The 19471-nt window shown below is 37.8% G+C and overlaps 1 protein-coding gene across 1 annotated transcript in view; it reads right to left on the reverse strand.

Moving 5' to 3' along the window:
- Nucleotides 1–1307: 1307 nt before the first annotated feature.
- Nucleotides 1308–19471, reverse strand: part of Itgb6 (integrin subunit beta 6) — a 70224-nt gene continuing 52060 nt past the window's right edge. Inside the window, exons 14-16 of the mRNA XM_042683548.1 lie at nt 14655–14774; nt 8960–9126; nt 1308–3526 (exon numbers count right to left, since the gene is read on the reverse strand). Coding sequence (XP_042539482.1) covers nt 3428–3526; nt 8960–9126; nt 14655–14774 — 386 coding nt within the window. The 3' untranslated portion in view covers nt 1308–3427. The remainder of the gene's footprint in view (nt 3527–8959; nt 9127–14654; nt 14775–19471) is intronic.

The raw sequence follows: 19471 nt of genomic DNA on the forward strand, positions 1-19471 counted from the left end.
GAAGGGGAGAGGGAAGGTACCAGTTGAGGCTGGGATAAATCCATGCAGAGGACTGGGAGGTGGGTGGAGCCTAGTAGATCTGGACTGTGCAGAAGTTGGGCCTAGTACCTGCTTTTTTTCTATTTGTTAGTTATGAAATCCCCCATTTAAAAGCATGGGGATTGCTTGTTTTTCTCAGTGTTCACCAGATCCATAATCACAAGAACAAAGTTTGGGACATAATAGCTACTTAATAAATATTTGGTGGATTAATTTATTTTCTACTTTGTCAGGGATTATTCAAGGTGCTATAGAAGAGATAAACATCTTGCAAATGCAAAGATTCAGGAGAAAGTGACTTTCTCAGTGCTGTCAAAGTAAGAGGAGGTTTTTCTGGCTTTTAGCATACAAGAAATACTGTGTTTCAAAGCACAGAAACTTCTTACTTACATTGCTAGAATAAGCCTTTATTCCTGGAATGAGCCTCCATGCTGGAATTAGCCTCCATTCCTTGACAGTTTTTTTGTTCAATAAAATGAAGAAAGACAAAGAAGGAAGGAGGCAGGAAATGAAGGAAGGAAGAGAAGAAAAGAAAAAAATCAAGGCAACTCTTTTTGGGAGAATTTCGTCTCTCTGTGTTTCATTTTCTCAATTCAGAAAATAGGTTTGGTACCATGGAACCTGCCAAAGGAATCTAGAAAGACAACACTACCTGATTGTACCGGTTTTCTAAGGCTATCATAATAAAACGTTCTCACAATTCTGGAGGCTAAGAAATCTGAAGTTAATGTGTCAACATTGGTCGATTCCTTCTGTGGCCTGTCTCTTATATATGCCCTTCTTCTCTTTGTGTCTTCATATGGCTTACCATCTGTGTTGGTCTATGCCTCAGCCTCCTCTGATAAAGGACAGCAGTCATCTTGAATTAGGTCCAAACCCTATGACTGCATTTTAACTTGGTTGCCCTTTAAAGATCCCCTCTCTAACCACACAGGCATGTTCTAAGATACTAGGGGTTAAAACTTCAGTGCACGAATTCTTTCACATTTCAGCCCATAATACCAATCCTGAAGACGTTAATTTTCCATGGTGTAAGGAACTGTTGAGGCTTGTTTGAAAAAGCCTCATGGTGTAAGTATCATCAGCATTCAGCAAATTATGTCCATTCGTACTACCCCCAACCTTCTGTGGCTGTCCCTGTTCTGCTCTTCTTGATCCCAGCTGAAACCACCAAGGCAGTTAGAACAGGTCACAGAAGGATTCAGAAATCCAAGGAGAAGGTTCGTGTAGAGTAAATCAAAGGAATTAACACCCATCTAAGGTTCATCATTTAAATTACCATGTTTATTTATGTCAACACAAAATTAAAAAAAACAACTTATAAAACAACCATTTTATCTTCATGTAACATAAGTCTTCAGTGAACAGAAGTACTACTGTTAATGTTTTGGCCTTTTCAAGGACCTGCCTTGGGTCAAAACAGCACTTAGAGAAAGAAAAGATTCTTCCTTAATACACACACAATGGAAAGTTCTATTTTCTAAAATCCCATTTCAGCAATAATACAGAAGTAATGTGAATCTGTCCCATTAGAGATCACACTGGCTATTATCATCAGTAGTCCACCTGCTCAAGTCCTGGGCCACAGTCAGGAACCTGGGGTGCATCATCCTCCAGCTGTCTAAGGAAATTGCTTAGTAAATCTTTTCATTTAGTTGTGTAACCTCTAATCCTATGATTTATCTGAGTTGTTTAGAAACCAGACAAAAAGATCTGCAAGCAACAGAATATATATAGATTTGTCTTGTAGGACTAAAGAAACTTTTGAGATGACATGGGTGATTCAGTGGGAAACCATCAACCACAAAGCTCTCACTATCTAAGGAACTACTCACTTAGAAAAGGCCTCATGTCATAATCTAATCAAATGTAATAAACACTACACAAAACCACAGCTCACCGGTATCCTGGTGGTTTAAATGCTAGTTGTTTAGTCTCAGTGTACTTTCACATAAATGCTAGCTATTATTTAACTAACAAAATCAATCATTTTTTTTTTTCTGACAAGAACAACAGTCCCAGGCAGTGGAAAGGAGAAAAGGCTTGGAGTTAGAAGATGTAGATTTAGTACTCAGTTCTACCTGCTCTCTAGCCTTGGCTTTATCATGGGGGGGTCATATGAAATAAAAGTTCTTCATAATACAGCAGTTACCAGAAGAAATAATATCCAAGAATCCATCTCTTCTAATTAATCCCTTCTTACTGGTGAATCCTTTAATTATCCACATTTTTGTTTTCTTTTCTACCACACATAGTAAGCTGGCTTGGAACTCATAATCTTCCTGCTTCTGCTTCTGCTGGGAATACAGGTGTGTACTACCATGCCTGGCCCCGCTCACATGTATTTTACAAGTAAGGTCTTAACTTCTTAAAGTAAATTATATAATGTATCTCCATTACACACAAGGGATAAGTGCATGCTGGACTGTTCAGATGTGGCAAGAAGATAGATTAAAAAGCCTCTACTCCACAAAGGCCTGTGCATTCTTGATATGCCTGATTGAAAAATGTCAAATATTTGATTGTTACCTCAGGCTCCTTTCATGTTATTGGCATACACTTGGAAAAAGCTAGCCATTTAGTTTTTCCGAAAAGAAATGGGCACTTTCATTGGACAATTATTTGGAAGACTGAGACTGAGTAAAATAAGGTGAACGAGGAGGATAAGCTAAAACTCAGCAACAAGCAGAAACTGAGCAGATTATTCTCCTAGTAATTTACAAATTAGCCCAATAATATGGTTGTTCTTTTCATTTTTATTGGTGACTTCATTTATAAATTACTTCTTCCTCATCTATAAAACACAAAGTCCTTGTTTGTGTACCTGATAAGATGCATACAAATTTACAGAAATAATTGACACATCATTTTCAATCGTCTATTTGGGATATCTTTGGCTGAAGTAAAATGAAAGTCTTACTTCTCACAGTGTTGAAGCAAGTCTTCCTTTAGGAAAGGACAGATTTACTACAAGCTCAGAATGGTTGTCAAGGGTGGGTATACAGTGTGAGCACATGGGCTCCCTGACTTTGCTGAGAAGAAGATGTCAGGTATCTGTATTCTGGAAACAAATGAGATTCTAATTCCACACATTTTTCAAATGCAAAGCAGGCCCCCATGAATCATGTTGATGATATTTTTTGAGACATTAATGCAACAGAGTATTCCTCAAGTGATCTCCAAAGTCACCTCCTTGCTAAGAATATTCCTCTTCTTGATTGTTTTCAACCTGCCAACAGCGTCTCACCTTCATGTAGAGATGACTGATCTCCAAATGACCTATTATTATCTAAACCAACCTCCTTTGAAGCAACAAAGAACGAAAAATCAAACAGTACATTAACCTTTCATGTCAGCGGAGCAGACTTTTCCCATGCATGAAGGACTTCTACCCATCACTAGACAGATCTACCTTTTGTTTTTCCCTGTGTTTATAGGTCACATTTTTAAAAGTACTCGTGGAGCCTCTGTATAGTGGATTGGTTCCCTGAAAAACAAACAAAAAAGGTTCAAATGAAAGTATGGACACTGGTTATACCATTTAATACCTCTAATTTTTTTCATTAAAGTCCAAATTGGAAAAGAAACATCCAGCTCAGTCTTAAAAACTATGGACTAATCTTGATTGTTAGCATTTTAAAATTTATGCATTTTAATTTTTTCTAATATGCAAAGCCAATTCCATGTGCAAATTCTTAAAGTCTTACTCTTTTTGGAAATGCACTAATTCATGGATAGGAAAGGAAGCATGGCCTGTTTTGCTCATTGCTTTCCCAACACTGTGAGTCTAGCTCAGGTACTCATTATATATAGTATAAGCAGAATGAGCAGAGTGAATTGAAGGTGAGATGGAAGGTTGAAAAAGTTTAAAAAAAGGCAAAATTCAAATGGTGAAAATATAGAAATAGGAATGACAGTATACTTGCTGCCTTGAAGAAATGGGTGGCTTCTAGGGAAAGGCCTCAAGCAAGGGCTCAAATCATCCTGCTTGAATGAGACCAAAACTCAGACAGAGATTTGGAAGAAGAAAACAGATCTTCTACATAGCTAGCATTTGGTGGATCCTGGATTTAGAAGAATGGGGGGGCAGAATTGGCAAAATGACTTGCTCTTAGGGATAAGAGAAAGTTCTTGTCTATGCTGGTGAGTTCAGCTGTTCTGCTTGGGATGAGGATGTATGTTAGATGCCAGCTGCAGTGGTACCCAAAGAGTCAATGGGCAAAACCCGGCTATGCAGGAACAAGGCGTCTGGCTGAGGTAGTTTTTTCTCACTCATTGTCAAGGTTGGTCATCAAGTTTTGCATCAGACATCTGGAGTCCAAACCCAGCTCTGCAATTTGGCCTTACCCAGCTACTCTGAGCCTTTGTGTCTGTTAAAGAGCGATGAACACACTCCTTACTTTGTCCACAGGGACGTACTTTAACTCTTGCCTGGCAAATAATAAGTGCTCTATTAATGTTACCTTTTCTTGTCCTTTCTTCTTTTCTTCCTCCTTCTCCTTCTTATTTTTCTTCTCTATTTTGGGGGGAGGCAGGTAGTAGGGCTTGCACTCAGGGCTTTGTGTTTGATATTGCTTTCACTTTAGTTATTTTTTCAGGTAAGGTTTCTCACTTTTTCCTCAGGATCAGCCTTAGATGGTGATCTTCCACATAGGTAGGATTACAGGCATGTGCCACCATGCCTGGTCTACTTATTAATTCCTCTTTAAAGCTTTCCTTCACATTTGGTATTGGAGATGGTTGTAAAGCTACTGTATTCCAGGCCTTTGGTACTCTTAACATTTCCAAGCCAATTTCTAAGTATGTGTGGGGCCCAGATATCACCTACGAATCACAAAACCCTTAGCTCTGGTTTCCAACCCCATGAATTGTAGAGATAACAGCATTTTCTAGGCATCCACTTGAAAAAGCACTCTCAGTACATTTATTTCAACATTCCAAAGAACTGTGTAAAATGAAAACATTCCCCAGCCTTTTCCTCACATTACTGTTGAATTCTGTGCAGTGTGCTTCTGGGGGCAGGCATTGCACCTGCACCTCCCAAGTTAGCAGCCTGACCACTTACAGAGTGCCTTTGTTTATGTGTCTTTGGAGAAAGATCTCATGTGTGTATGGAGTGCAAACAGAGAAGAGGTACCTTGGCCAGAGGTAAAGGATTGGTCAAAACCTGATGGCTATATTGCTTCTGCTCCTGAGATTGGCCTAGATAGTTTTGAGAGATTTATAGCCCTTATTGAGTCTTGTCACTATAAGACTTTGGAGGTTTTGGAGCTGAAGAACGAAGTGACATGGTATTAGAGTCTTAGAGTCATATGCAAATAAAAGTTTGAAATTCGACTAAGCTTAAGACTAGAAACTACTTTGTCACAGAAGAAAATGGGTTTCAACTGGGGAAACAACATGGAAAACATAAGAGATGGAGTGTAGGAGTGATGAGTGGAGCCTGTCCTGGGAAAAGAGGGACATTTACTGAGTGGAAAAGGTACTCTACAGAAAAGACAGAGTGTGGGCAGCTTAAGTCTTGATAGGGCTGGGTGCTTGTTTGTAGTCCTAACCATTTCATGTCAATCATATTAAAATGCACCTACACAAACTAGAATTTATATCTACTATAAAGGGGGGTGACGAGTTGCAAGAGGTAGAATAACAGCATATTTGTAGATGTTTAGTTGAATGTTTAGTTGAACTTGATTGTGCAACATTCATTCTCTATTTTAGAGCAACTTCCTTTATTCAGATCTGCAATATTTTGGGGTCCCTTGCATAGAGGGACAATGGCTAAGCAAATTTTTCCCTCATAGGAGGGTATGGAGAAAGGATAGAGTGGAGGAAGAAAAAGTCTATGTTACTATTGGGGTGTATGTAGTTGGGTGCTTCCTGAGCATGCTCGGATACTTTTTGCTGGGGAAATGTGCAATTGTGCAGCAGTACCTACATTGAAGCCATGCAGGTCCACCTCCCTTCATAGGATTTGCAGCTAAGAGGCAGGCTTGCATTGTAGCCCCTTTCTAGTGAGTCTTCATTTCACTGTTTAAACAAAGCTAGTTTTCCCTTGAACTTTCTAGGGTGACCAGGTTGATTGCCCTGGCATATTGGGGTATTAATTTTAGGCGATGGATTCTGAAAACGCAAGGGCACGTTTTCCAAGCTCATAAAAAGCAGTAATAAAGAAATTCTCTATTGTGACCCAGAGCTTCCTTAATGATTGCCTAACTGCAAAATGCAGACCTGATTTGCTTAGTACAGGACAAAATCAATCCATGACTGAAGAAATGTCAGGCTGAACATTTTTTTTTTTTTTTTGCCTCAAGTTAATGACTTGTCATCTTGGAAAAAATATGTCTAATCAAAAATGAATTTAAATACCTTCCGTTTGTGTTTTCAGAAGGAATAGGTAGAGGAGTTATTTTTGAAAAGTATAATAGACAGGCAACCTTTCCTTCCAGCTATGATAAATGTTCTAGAAGGCAGGGGTGAGACTCCTGCCCTAAACTGCTCTCCAAGAGTCAAGGGGCCTCTGGGTCAGGAGAGCCTACTGTCCCTGTGTTTTAAAGGTCACTCAAACTCACCTCTTGAAAATATATAGGTATTCAATAACAACTGGATTTAATTGAAGACCTTTTAATGTGTATACTGCACAGCTCCCACCCCTACTCCTGGGGAAGATGAAGTAGTGAAATCTGAACTAAGTTATTTGAATTAAACCTTGTTTGCATCCAAGTGACTAATTATTACTCAGTCATTATCTAGTCAGGAACATCAAACATTTGTTATTCAAAGAAACTCTATTTCACAAGGGAGTATTTGTCATCTATGCTGTCATCTGCTTAATGCGTATTTTGGTCCCATTTTAGACAAAGAACCAGTAAAAATCGGGAATTTGAATTTCAGTCGTGTTCTACATCCTGAGGGAGAACAATTCATGTTTTTGGGAAAATTAACTGTTGATTAAAATGTTATTTTAGAGATATTAATCATCTTTTGGTACTCACGCATTTGTAAAAGAACATTAAGATATGCTGGCTGGTAGTTTACAGAGTGCATAGTTGCCCCAGTGCTTGTTTGTGGAAGGCCTGCTCAGATTTCTAGCTGGGTCAAGTAATCATTAAGATTCAACTCCACTTGCACCAAAGGATTGGGAAATCTCTTAATCTTTCACAGACTCAGTTTACCTACTTTCAAAATGGGTATGCTGAGAGTATTTCACAAGGCTGCTGGTTGTCCAACTATGTGTTCCTATTGCTTCTTGTGCAATTTTACCTGCCTTCTTTAGCCTGATTGCCCTTCTGACACTGCCAGTGATTTGCTTGCCAGCTGGTAAAAGTTAAAAACAACATTTGTGACTAGGGTGTCAAGTGATGTTAACTGGCCCACAAATTAGGTCGCACTGTATCCCAAGTCACCAAGCTAACTTGTCATGTTGCATTTCACATAGTTAGCCATGGAGCAGTTCTGCTCTTATTGCAAATCCAAAATTTGCTTTCCAGAAGAATTTTGTTTAATTTCGAAAAGACACACACACACAAAAGGCTAGTTCTATAACATGCCTCCATAGCTCACAATTGCCATGATTTTCCCTGCCTTAGCTACCATTCCCTTCTACTCTCTTATTCCTGAACTATTTCAGAGCAATCCCAAGCCTTCCTTCCCTTTTGTTTCTATACACTTCCATTTGCTTTTCTAAAAAGAAGTGAAGATTTTCTAACAAAGTCAACATGCCTTTATCAGACTTAATCAAATCAAACAAACTTCCTTATCACCATTCTAACGTCCAGTGTGTATTAATCTTTCCTAGTTGCCTTAAAAATATTGGGCTGCTCAAATCAGGATCCAAACAAGATTTATACATTACATTTGATTATTGTGTCTAACACATTGTAATGGGAAGATAAAGTAGATATAAATTTTCATTGTCCTTTTTCCTGTACTACATATTATGATTAGTTTAAAATAACTGCCTAAATAGAAACATCCTTTATCAAGACAAAATTACCCAAAATAGAAAATTTCATTTACTTTCAAAATTGATGATATTGCTATAGGCTTAGAGAAAATAGTGCTAACATCAATTTATGTGGGCAGATGAACGCAAAGGAGCTTTTGTGTTTGCCTGCATTTTCTCCAGTGATACTACTGTTTTTAGAATCAGCAATGTAAGATAATTGCTATTAGATAGCTAGACACACCATTAGAGATTGAGAGATGAAATTAAAACCATGAAATTGTTCGCAGGGGTCTCTAGAAATGTAATTATCTCTCCTGTGGAAAAGAAACAGAAAATTGTACTCCTGTTTTCTGTTTGCCTACTGTGAAGAGAAGACATTTAAATTATGTCTATTGAGTACATATATTTAAAGGTTGAGACTTCCTTTTTTAATGTAGCTGTTTAAAATTTATGATATTCTGAAACTGCATGGCATTTCATGTCTTCTCAACTTTGCTTTGTAACCTGTTATTACATTGGCAACAAGTATTTCCATGGAAATAGGCTTGATCTTTCATACTATTCCAGAACATTATTCCATTAGCTAGACCATTTCCAATCTATGGAAGTGTTTCAGTACAACATTGTCAAATGGGGCTCAAGGGATTGTCCTGGTGATTAGGTGACACCAGAGAAAGCACCCCTCCACAATTTCCCTGACTCATGGTATTAGGAGTTTCATGAGGTCATTTAGACTGGTGGAAATCCCCACCACACTAACACACCCAGGTGTGTCCCAGGTTCCTTGGCCTGCCTCCCCCCTACCCCCAGCCCTGCAAAAAAGAACAGAAATAAAAGCTGTCCAGGTCATAATGAGAACGAGAGATAAAGGATGTGATCTCTGAAATTTTTTTTAGACAGAAGAAAATTGGATCCCTGTAATTTCAACTAGGTCTCTGTGGAGTGGACAAAGAATAACCCTCATTGTTCACATACCGTCTGCCACTTGGCCTTTGATCGTTCTGCTTCAAATTTAGCAACTTCTTTGCGATCGTGAAAGGATACTAGCAGCTTCCAAATGCAGAGCAGGACAACCCCGATGAGGAGAATTGCCAGTGAGACCCCCAACATGATCATGAGGATGTTTGGAGGTTTGGGGCAGTCTGGGAAAACAGAAAAATTATATTAAGAATCTAGTACAATGACTATTTTGAGGTAGGAAAGACTGTTTCTTTCCAGTGTTAATAAAACCCAGGGCCTTGTACCTATCAGGCAAGTTTCCTACTATGAACCAACCCTAACCCACAAGAAGGTGTTTGTTTTGTTTTGTTTTTTAGACTTAAATATATTTTTATTTTATTAGCATGACCCGGGCTCAAATAGCCTCATTTATCTTTAAAAAGTTTATTGTGAAGTTGCTGTACAGAAGGGTTACAGTTACGTGAGTGAGGCAATGAGTGCATTACTTGTCGATCATTGTTACCCCTTCCCTCCCTTGTTGTTATCCCACTATCCCTTCCCTCCCCCACCTCCCCACCCCACCCCAAGAAGGTGTTTCTTAATGCATTTCCAGCCACATGTTCTCTGAAGCAGAGGGTAAATGCTAACACCTTTTGTCTTGGCAAAGTTTTTAAAACGTAAATTTTAAGTGCTGGGATTTTTATTATGTCAAAGCAGAGCAAAAGATAAAGGAACAGTTTAATCGTTGAAATCAAATGAATATACAGTCAGCTCCTCAGGACTCAGTTCATATTCAACCAACAGTGGATTGAAAATATTAGGAAAAATGTATCTGTGCTGAACATGTCAGTCTTTTGTTCCCTTGTAATTGTTGCTTACATAATAAGTATAATAGATTCTTAGATAGCTTTTACATTGTAATGGATAGTCTAAGTGATCAAGAAATGATTTAAAGAATACAAGAAGATATGTGAAGGTTAAATGCAAGTATAAGGGCGTTGAACATCCAAGGATTTCTGCACCTGCAGACATGGAGGATGAGCATATACTTAATGGTTATGCTAAAAAGTTGGAATTCCAAAGTAACAATATATATAAGGTATTTAAAGGACCATAAAGAAGGTGGTCTTAAAGGTGGTCTCTACCAAGTACATGGTAAGGTAGAAGTGGAATGTGTGTGTTTGCTGCATTTGTCAATGTTTTCAAGAGTCTTCTCAAATCATAAGCATTCTAGGAGATTGTATTAAAAATTATACAAAACCCATTCCTTATAAAGCTTTCTGTTTGCTATTGCTTCTTCTGTTTACCAAGATAATCATGGTTTTCCTTTTTATTCTGTTGAAACCTTAATGCAGTGCTGAAATTCCTGGGCAGATCCTGAACTGAAATAGGAAGGGTTGAGTTTTGCTCTCATGTGATATGCTGTAGTGTGAATTCTACCAAGTCCTTTGACCTCATCTACACAACAAGGCATAGTTCTCTTGACTTTCCTGAGGATAGCAACAAGTAGAGGTGTTCTTTCTTCTTAAAGCCACAGCTTGCTAAGTCTTTTCCCTAAGATTCTAACTCATTGGATCTTGAATGCTACCACAGATTCATTATCAAAAGTATTCCAGGTGACTCTTATCTTGAAGGGAATTTTGGAAGTGACATTTCTGTATGGTCCTCTCAACTTGAAAACTCTGTAAAATGGTATTTTGAATTTATTCACAGTACTAATGTAAGTTTGCAATTTTAGAGTACTTCCTTTATTGACAGCAGAATGACTAATAATCCTTGCAATATGCCTAGGAGATGATACATCTCTTAAAGAAACATTATAATAAAGATCTTCTTTTTCTTTCATGGGAAAAATATCTTGCATGGAGATGATCATTAACTATCTGCATCCCTTTGCAAGAAGTAAGCAAAATTTGCAGTATCTAATGAGGGGGAAAAATTATGTTTATCCTAAAGCTATTGCTCTTATCTGTTGACTAAGGAGAGTTTCTCCACATAGACTAGTCATTTTGTTTCTGAGATCCCATCTACAGACAATCTGATCTAAGAATGATTAATGACCACCCCCCACGGCATCATGTTTGACCTCACATATTTTTGTTCTTTGATAGAAGAGTAATATAATAGTAATATAAGTAATGTAATATAAGTAATATAATATAATGTTGCTAAAGACATAGCTACTACTGTAAGGAGATCTAAAAACAATGATCTCAAAAGGCAAATGAGGTATAGCTGCCTACTTTTGTGCAGGAAGCAGCAAGATTCCACCCAGGAGGATACATGCTAGACTGCCCTTATCTTTGGCGATGAAGTGTTTAGGCTGGAGCATAACATGTTCCTGTCCAAAGCAGGATGTAGCTTGCCAAGACCTGTAGCCAGAAAGTGAATTTGGAGAGCTCTCCAGTAGGAAATAAAAAGAGGAGTAGACATGGCTTGGCTGAGATAATCATTTTAAGAGCTTTAAGTCATTGGACTTTGTGTGTTTCACAAGAAAAGATTTTAGATCTTGTGCCAGAGCAGGTATCACACAAGAGATCTTCCCTTTTCCTGTCCCTGTGACATTCCTTTTTATATGCAGATTGAAGATGGATTTCTTGGTGGGAGAAGAGGATGACATCCTTTTATCCTGCATCTCTGTGTATAATGTCACCTATTGAGTCAGAGGTCAGTGCTAATGACAACCTCCTCAATGCCTAATGCTGCCATTCTTCCCAATCTGGTAACTCTACTATGTAGAGCTATTGAGTGCTTGAGATGGGAAGCTTTCAAGTTAGGCTGTTCTTAATTCGAATTCAAATACTAGGTATGATGAAATGTACAATATTTAATTACTAATTTTTATTTCAATTGTATGTTGAAAGTGTTACTATTTGGGATATAATTATAAACAAAATTCACCTGATAGATCTCATTGGCCTTTTAATAGGGTCCCTAGAAAATAAATATGGTTCCTGTAACAGCAAAGAGGGGCAATGCTGAGGTAATCTTCTGTTATTTAGATGTCGATTGTGATTACACAGCCAGTGGGAGGCAGTGTAGCACAATGGTTAAGAGCCTGGGCTCCCAGCCAGACTGCTGGAGTTAGTCCACAGCTCTGGTGCTTAATTATGGGAAGAGTTAGCAAATTATTTATGTCTCTATGCCTGGGTTGCCTTACCTGTATAGCAAAATAATAGTAGTACCTGCTTTATAGATTGTTGAGGATATTAAGTAAATTACTCAGGGGAACATATGGAATAACACCTGGTATGCAGCATTAGTTAAGGGCTCCATAAATAAGGATGCACTGTAAGTAGCTGTAGTGTTGTTCCTTAACACATGCATCCTTCTTCCTTGTCAGTCCTCTAGACCATACAAGCCAGAATCCTCCAAGGAGGAACTGCAGGAATGGCATCACAATGTCTGCCAGGTTCCAGCCAGGAAGCCTCCTCAGCTGTTATTCCTTAACTTTGACATAGCTTGTAGGCTCCAAAAGTCCCTCCAGATGTAAAAAGGAAGATGATGAAGCTCTGCCTAGGCCCACAAGCACTCTGTTGGGTACTGTTTATTGACTCCTTTTTCTATTTGCTTGGACAATACTGGAAATCATTAACCGCCCCCTCTCCTTCATCTATTCCATTTGCCTTGTCTCTGGCCAAACTTCCAATTGGCCCCACCTGACTCCCATGTCTTAGTGCTGTGGGAGGGGAGGGGAGGGACTACTAGATTCTGGGGATGGGCTCTGCTCTCAGGACTTCTGCCCAGAACTTGGACAACTGTGGAGGAAGTGGTGCCTCAGGGAGGCATAGGGGTAAATAAGGTAAAATATTATTTAGGAATATATAAAATAAAAAGGTATCAGGGCATCTATGAATGCTTGGAAAGATAAGGTATCATATGCCCCTTTTATTGTGTGTAAGAATGCACAAATTAACAATGGGCAGTAAATGATGTGGTATATATCAGCCAAAAGCATGTTTTATCGAGGGGGCAGGGGGAGGAGTAAAACCAGCTAGATAAAAAAGCCTCTGTATTTAAACCAGGGCCTGTTTTAGGAATTTTTGTTGTTTGGGAGGCTTTTTATTCCAATAGAGTTGATATTTTAAGGGCGTTTTGATTTCAAGAAAACTTGTTAAAGTCACTGTTACAGTCCCCAAAGAGAGTTGGAGAATTGGATTTGATAAAACAGATAAAGAGGAGGCAAGATTTTTGCCTTATAAAGTAATCCATTCCCACAAAGCATGATTCACCTCATTTCCTTAACTAATGACTGCAAAGTGCATTTTGGGTATGTATTTCAAAGAAGTTGCTTCACCTGAGTGTCTTAAAGAGTAAATCTCTAGCAACATCCTGCTCACCTGAGCTTCAAAACCAAGTTCATAGCCCCCTTTCATTTCTTGGATTATGTTGACCTGTAGCTCTGTCATTTGTTTTTGAGCGTGTTTCCTTGATTGGATTATGAGATTTTGAATGTGTTTTCTGGCCACGTTGGAATTGTTTTGGTTTTTATGCTCCAAATGATGTGCATGATTTGATAGGTTCGGTTTCAAATTCAGTCCTTACTATATTATCAGCACATTGAAAGCAAACATACACAACAAAACATCAGTGCTGTATAGCCAGCATACACTGTGGTTGTCTGAGCCAGAATTTAGGCTCAGAAGGGAGAAGGGAGGTTGTGGATAGAGTCTGATGGGATCTGATTGAACACAGGTGTTCTTGTTTGTGAGAAAATTCCAGGGAGTGTCCTATCAATAATTGAAGACAGAAAATATGAGGTACACATGAGAACACAGTGAGGATCCTTAGTACAGTTACTCAAAGAGGGAGCTCAGCACTCTGCGTTGGGGTTGTTGTCAAAATTCAGACTCCTATGAGGGAGAATGATGGCAGGGGTGACATGTGGTTAAGGGGCATTATGATTATAAACTGATTTGTTGAATTGAAACCCATTAAAGGTAATGTTTAAAAATCAGATGCCTAGACCACACATCAGGTGTGGCGATTCAGGATACTGGCATTATATAACAAGTTTCCAGGTGAAAACTATCTAATGATTGAGTACCTTCTCTACAGACAATTGCTTTTCTACCTACTGGAAACATGTCTCTTTCCTTTATTGAATATGAAATATTTATTTGAGCATTTTCTAAGCCCTGAATTGACTCTACAGGTCCATGTGGAGTCTTGCTGTCTTGTCTGCCTCATATTATCATTGTATGACCATGGCTCTAAGTTACATGTCCACACACGTCTTACATTATTTCATTTAACCATACTCTTAAAACGAAAGTACCATTATTTTTCCCATTTGATGGATCAGGAAATAGACTCTCAGAGAGGCAGGTATCTCCTAGAATGTCAAACAGCTATTTATGCTGGAATAGTATTACAGCCAAAGTTTTTCTGACTCCTTCTCATATTTTCAATCTGCTACACTCCTCCCTGTTAGCTGTTGAAATTATATACCTTTGTTTTTATTTCATTTGATCAGTTTGCCTTTGTACAGCTCAGCAGCCAGCTTTCAGAGAGGTGATGATTGAAACAAATAAAAATCATGCTGTTATCTGGTCTTAATAAAAGACTTGGAACAGAGCAGATCTTTTAATGAGTATCTTTCAATCTCTGGGGAAGTAGAGATATTCTACCTAAAATCTGCAAACATCTTGCCTGGCAAGCTACCAGAAGTGGCTTTGTTTTCTCCCTTGTAGTATTGCTTGGCATTGACAATGGGAGGCAGACTACCCACCTTTTTCATTGATGTTGTGAATGATGGTTTTCCCCTCATTATCTGTAGTTATTAGGAATGTAATAAGACATTCATTTTCTCCTTGCAGAGAGCAGGAAACAGAACTATCCTTTGAGAAATCTGCAGATAAATGAGTCATTCATTAGGTTAAATGAGATTCCAAAAGAGATTATTTTTAAAGCAAAGTAGTATTGAATTTTAATATGCAAATGAGAATTTTCAGTGTTGCAGAATAGGAACAGAAAAGGTTTGGAGTTTTTTTTTCCCACCAAGTGAGATTTCTAGTTTATTCATGATCCAGAAGAACAGTTCCAGATGTGGTCAATCAGGACGTATCATCAAATGTACCTATCAAACTGATGTGGGCAGGATTTCAATAGAGTGAAAGTACTACAAGGCAGGTGCCCACAGCTGCCTGGGGAATAGAATGGCCCTGATTATGGAAATGAGGGGCTGTGTGTTCCTCTTCACTGAGAGCATCTGGGAGGAGGGCTATGTTACATTGCTGCATAGTTCGAATGGATACTGATACTTTTAGAGGGGCCTTTCTCACAAAGATGGAGTCAAGATTACTGACCATGGACTGTCACCACAGTGAAAATAAATTAATACCAAGAAACAGAGGAAGGATTGTTAATGTAGCTCAGAGAACTGTAGGATAAAGGTAAACCTTAGATTAAAAGGAAACTGGAGTGACACTTTGACATTCAGCACTGCTCTTTTGTTAATTAAAAACAAAAAGGTCCAGTTTTCCTCAGGTCTTTTCCAAATTGAATTTTTTCTTGCGAAGTTTGTTGAAGAGAATGAAATGAAACAAATGACAGAATTAGAGGTTAATGTAAATCTGTGATCAGAAATTTCAATGGGTCAGCTCTTCTCCCCAAATTATCCAGTGTTTTATGAATTAAACCAAAACCAAACAGCCAAACTGCTTCATAGTTCTCCTCTTTTTGATGATTACAAACACTGCTTTTTAGAAACCTGTAACTGCAATGGACCATTTACTCTTAATCTAAACTTCTAAGACATATGGCCAAATACTAGTATGTTTTGACATGATGGGTCAGAATATTAAAATGGACACTATCCAAGATAGTCTTGGACATATTCTTCCTCAATTTACAACTTCTCTCTGCCTAAAATAAAATGGTGTTAATAAAAAGAATTGCATGTATTTCTCTGATTCTTATGAAGAAAAATTAAATGACAGCTTCCTTGGGTACAAAAGTATTACAGCCACAGAAAGAAATATTAAGGGATCATTATTTGTTATCTTTGTATTGGATTTATAAGACAAAAACCCGGTAAGGTCTGTGTGAAATATGCCTTGTATTATTCATGAAAATGGACTAAGAAAACATTTAGCGTTATAAATATGACTTCAGATAATAGATTTAAGTGAATAAATGTTTTTGAATTCAAGAGAAGCATTCATTTATTTACATAGAAATCCAATTACAAATTATCCTAGTTTGGTCATTTCCAAATGCTTATGATCATCTAAATCACCTGGGAGTTTTGAAAATAGATTCTGGATGCCTTCTCTGGGTTTTCTGATGAGAGGGCTGGTGATATACGTAGAGCCTTGGACTTTGAGTGAGTGATTTAATAAGCATTTTAATAAGATGTTTCTGATTTAAAGGTTTTGGGGGAAGCTCTGGGCAACTCTTGATTAGTAAAATCTGTGTTATTTCCTGTGTTTGATGGTAAATGGCACTGCATGTATAATTCATACTTCAGTTATTTTCAGATGGCCTTCATCACACCTCTGTCTTTTTTGCCACTCCAATTAACTAGACAATCCTAGAGAATCTGCCTTTGCTTGCTGGAGTGTCTTCTTCCTTCCTTCTCCTTTCTACCACAATGGTGTAGACCCAATCTTTGTTTTGAATACACTTAATGAAGAACATTTGGTTCTCAGGTAGAATGCGTGGATAGCTTATCATACTCATTTCAGTAATATTAATCCTGCTTTTTTATTTTCTTTTAAATAGCTGCACTGAAGCACAGGGAGGCTTACTTTCTCAGCCAGTATTATTTAAGTTTTAATGGAACTGTGACGATGACCTTTGAGTCACGACTCCCATCTTGTTTTAATTACTTCTCCGCTCCTTTTCCTGACTGTTCCAACTCTAGATGTGGCCTGTTTTGCAGTTTGGTATTGAAATAGTATTATCAAATGTGCAGTGAAAGATTTGCATAATTAGCTGCTAAGGTTTTCTTTTGTTGTTCATAAGAAATGGACTTTTATTCTTTTTTTTTTTTAACCTTCCTTTGTGACTGCCTGCATTGCTGCCCTAGAATAATGCAGGGAAAATAAGATGTCCAGTGGTCCATGAAATCATACTTAGAGAAGGAAGAAATGTGAGAATGTTGGTGAAGTTTGGAAAGGCCCAGGAAGGATGTAAAAAACAAACTGTCTACACTACTGAGTCAAAACAACTGTATATTTTAAGACCTGAGTTCTGGGATCAGTTCTCAAGGAACATGGTTTCCAAAGAGGGGAAAACAAAAGAGGTTCTATCGTATGGTAAGTTTGGGAATCCCTCCTTTAGCCTTCCCTGGTGATTCAAACATACACACTATTGCAAACAAAATGACTGTTCCATTTCCAAAATTTGTATAATTATGAACAATTTAGATTTTTTTCACTATTACACTCAGAAATAGGTTTCTATGGGACATACTTTGAATAACAATGCTGAATATGTAAATGTTGGAATAAATTAAAAACCTAACTCCTTTAGTAAAAATTAGTAAAGGGCAATGCACAAGATTAAGTCACATGTTCATAGGTGTGCCAACCCAAGTCACTCACAGCACAACAGAGGACCAATTAATACAAATGATAAAGCTATGCATCTTTTATTTGACCATCCATGTCCCCATTGGGGGAAAGGGTAGGTTGCTAAATGACCTTCTAGAAGAGCAAAGATGATATGAGCATTTGGAAATGATGTGATCAAATAATATAATAGGGGATGGGGGGGAAAAGAAAGTCAATTGCAATAAGATTTACCAAAAGGCACATAAGAAATGTGACTTTTAAATTGACAGTATGATAAATATTTTTTCTCTGACGTTTATCCAGATTAATGTTTTAAATATTACTATTAAATATAAGTATTCTTGGGCTGGGAAGGTGGCTCAGTGGTAGAGTACTTGCCTTGCATGCATGAGGCCCTGGGTTAAACTCCTCAGCATCACATAGGCAGAAAAAGCCAGAAGTGGCCCTGTGGCTGAAGTGACAGAGTGTTAGCCTTGAGCTAGCACCCAGGCCCTGAGTTCAGGCCCCATGACCAGCAAAAAAATAAAAATAAAAATAAATAAATATTCTTTACTTATAGATACATTTTAAATGTAAGTTTAAATTTTAAACATGTTTTAAATATAAATATATGTTTTAAATATATGTGTATATGTATGTGTTCTATATATTAGTAATTCAATTGTTATTTTCATTCTCCAGGTTAGAATTGTATACCCATCTTTAAAGGATAGTTTTAGTTAGAGACACACACACACAAAATCAACATTTTAAATCTGCTTAATCTTTTTCTCAAATTGAAGCAAATATGATAACTTACTCAGAAACAAATATACTTAAATATAGTTACTACTCCATACACACCATCATGAGTTACATGTTTTCAAGACTTCCTGCTTTTCTCCTCAGGCACATTAGATTTCCCATGTTGCCAGCAAATAAAGTTCTTGTCATTTGCAGGACATTTTCTGCAATTTTTGCTCATTTCCCAGAGACAACTAGTTAAGTCTACTCAGTGTTTGCTGGGAAATGAGCCTAAAAGGATATATGGAAACTCAGTACCTGTCACTAACCTAACATGGGTTCCCAAAGTGCTGCCTCACTCAGGGCACTGATGTGTCTTATCTGCCCTATTAGTCTCAGGCACACACCGTGTTGTCTCATTTATTGTTATTTGGCATGTTTATCCTTGGTCAGCAGAAATGCACAGATGAGGCGTTTTATGAGCACTGATCATACCCCTTACATATGGAAATGTAGTCAGAACTCTCAATTTTGAGTAAAAGTAAATCATTTTCCAAAGAACATAAATGCTATTCTATTATTCCATTTTGGAAGTAGGTTAATTTCTGTGTTCTAATTCCATTTAGTCAAAGTACATGTTTTCTTCACTATTTCCCTTTACCTGAGACACACATTGGTTATTTCTATCATGTGTACGGAGTAATAATTTTACCTGAGCAGTGTGATAATGTGAAATTTATAAAGATGCAAAGCCAAATTCCACTCCATTGTCCTTTTGGGAAAAATGAATCTTCTTTGTTTTAAAGTGGTTCACAAGTTATTACTTTTCTTAATGTGGCGATCCCAGCCAAAATGCAATGGATTTAGATATTTGAGATGAAATCTTACTCTTAGCATGCATCTCATTTTAAGTAATTAAATTTAAAAGGACAGATGAAAGCAAGAGCTTTGTTTGCTTAGCAGTTAGATATAATAGGGACATCATGAATTTTGGGGATGAGGCCAAAGGGAATTAAATATACGGCCACATCATGCCCATGATTGGAAGGATGAGAGTAAAAGCACTGGATGAAGTGGGGTGGGGGAAAATGGCCATGAACAGAAATTGCCTGACACCTGGGAGCTTCAGCCAGGCAAACTGTTTTATAGCTGGCTTTATCGTATCTTGAAATAAGGCAATCAGATGATAGAGGATGATTTTAGATGGGGCAGGGGGTTAGCACTTAGCTATTTCTTCAATTTTCTCTGTGTTTAGTTTGGAAAATAAACTATTCTGGAATTCTCTACAATTGCATTTGTTAAGCAG

This window comes from Dipodomys spectabilis, unplaced genomic scaffold (assembly GCF_019054845.1).
Source record: "Dipodomys spectabilis isolate Male_0828 unplaced genomic scaffold, ASM1905484v1 ptg000081l, whole genome shotgun sequence".
Lineage (NCBI taxonomy): Eukaryota > Metazoa > Chordata > Mammalia > Rodentia > Heteromyidae > Dipodomys > Dipodomys spectabilis.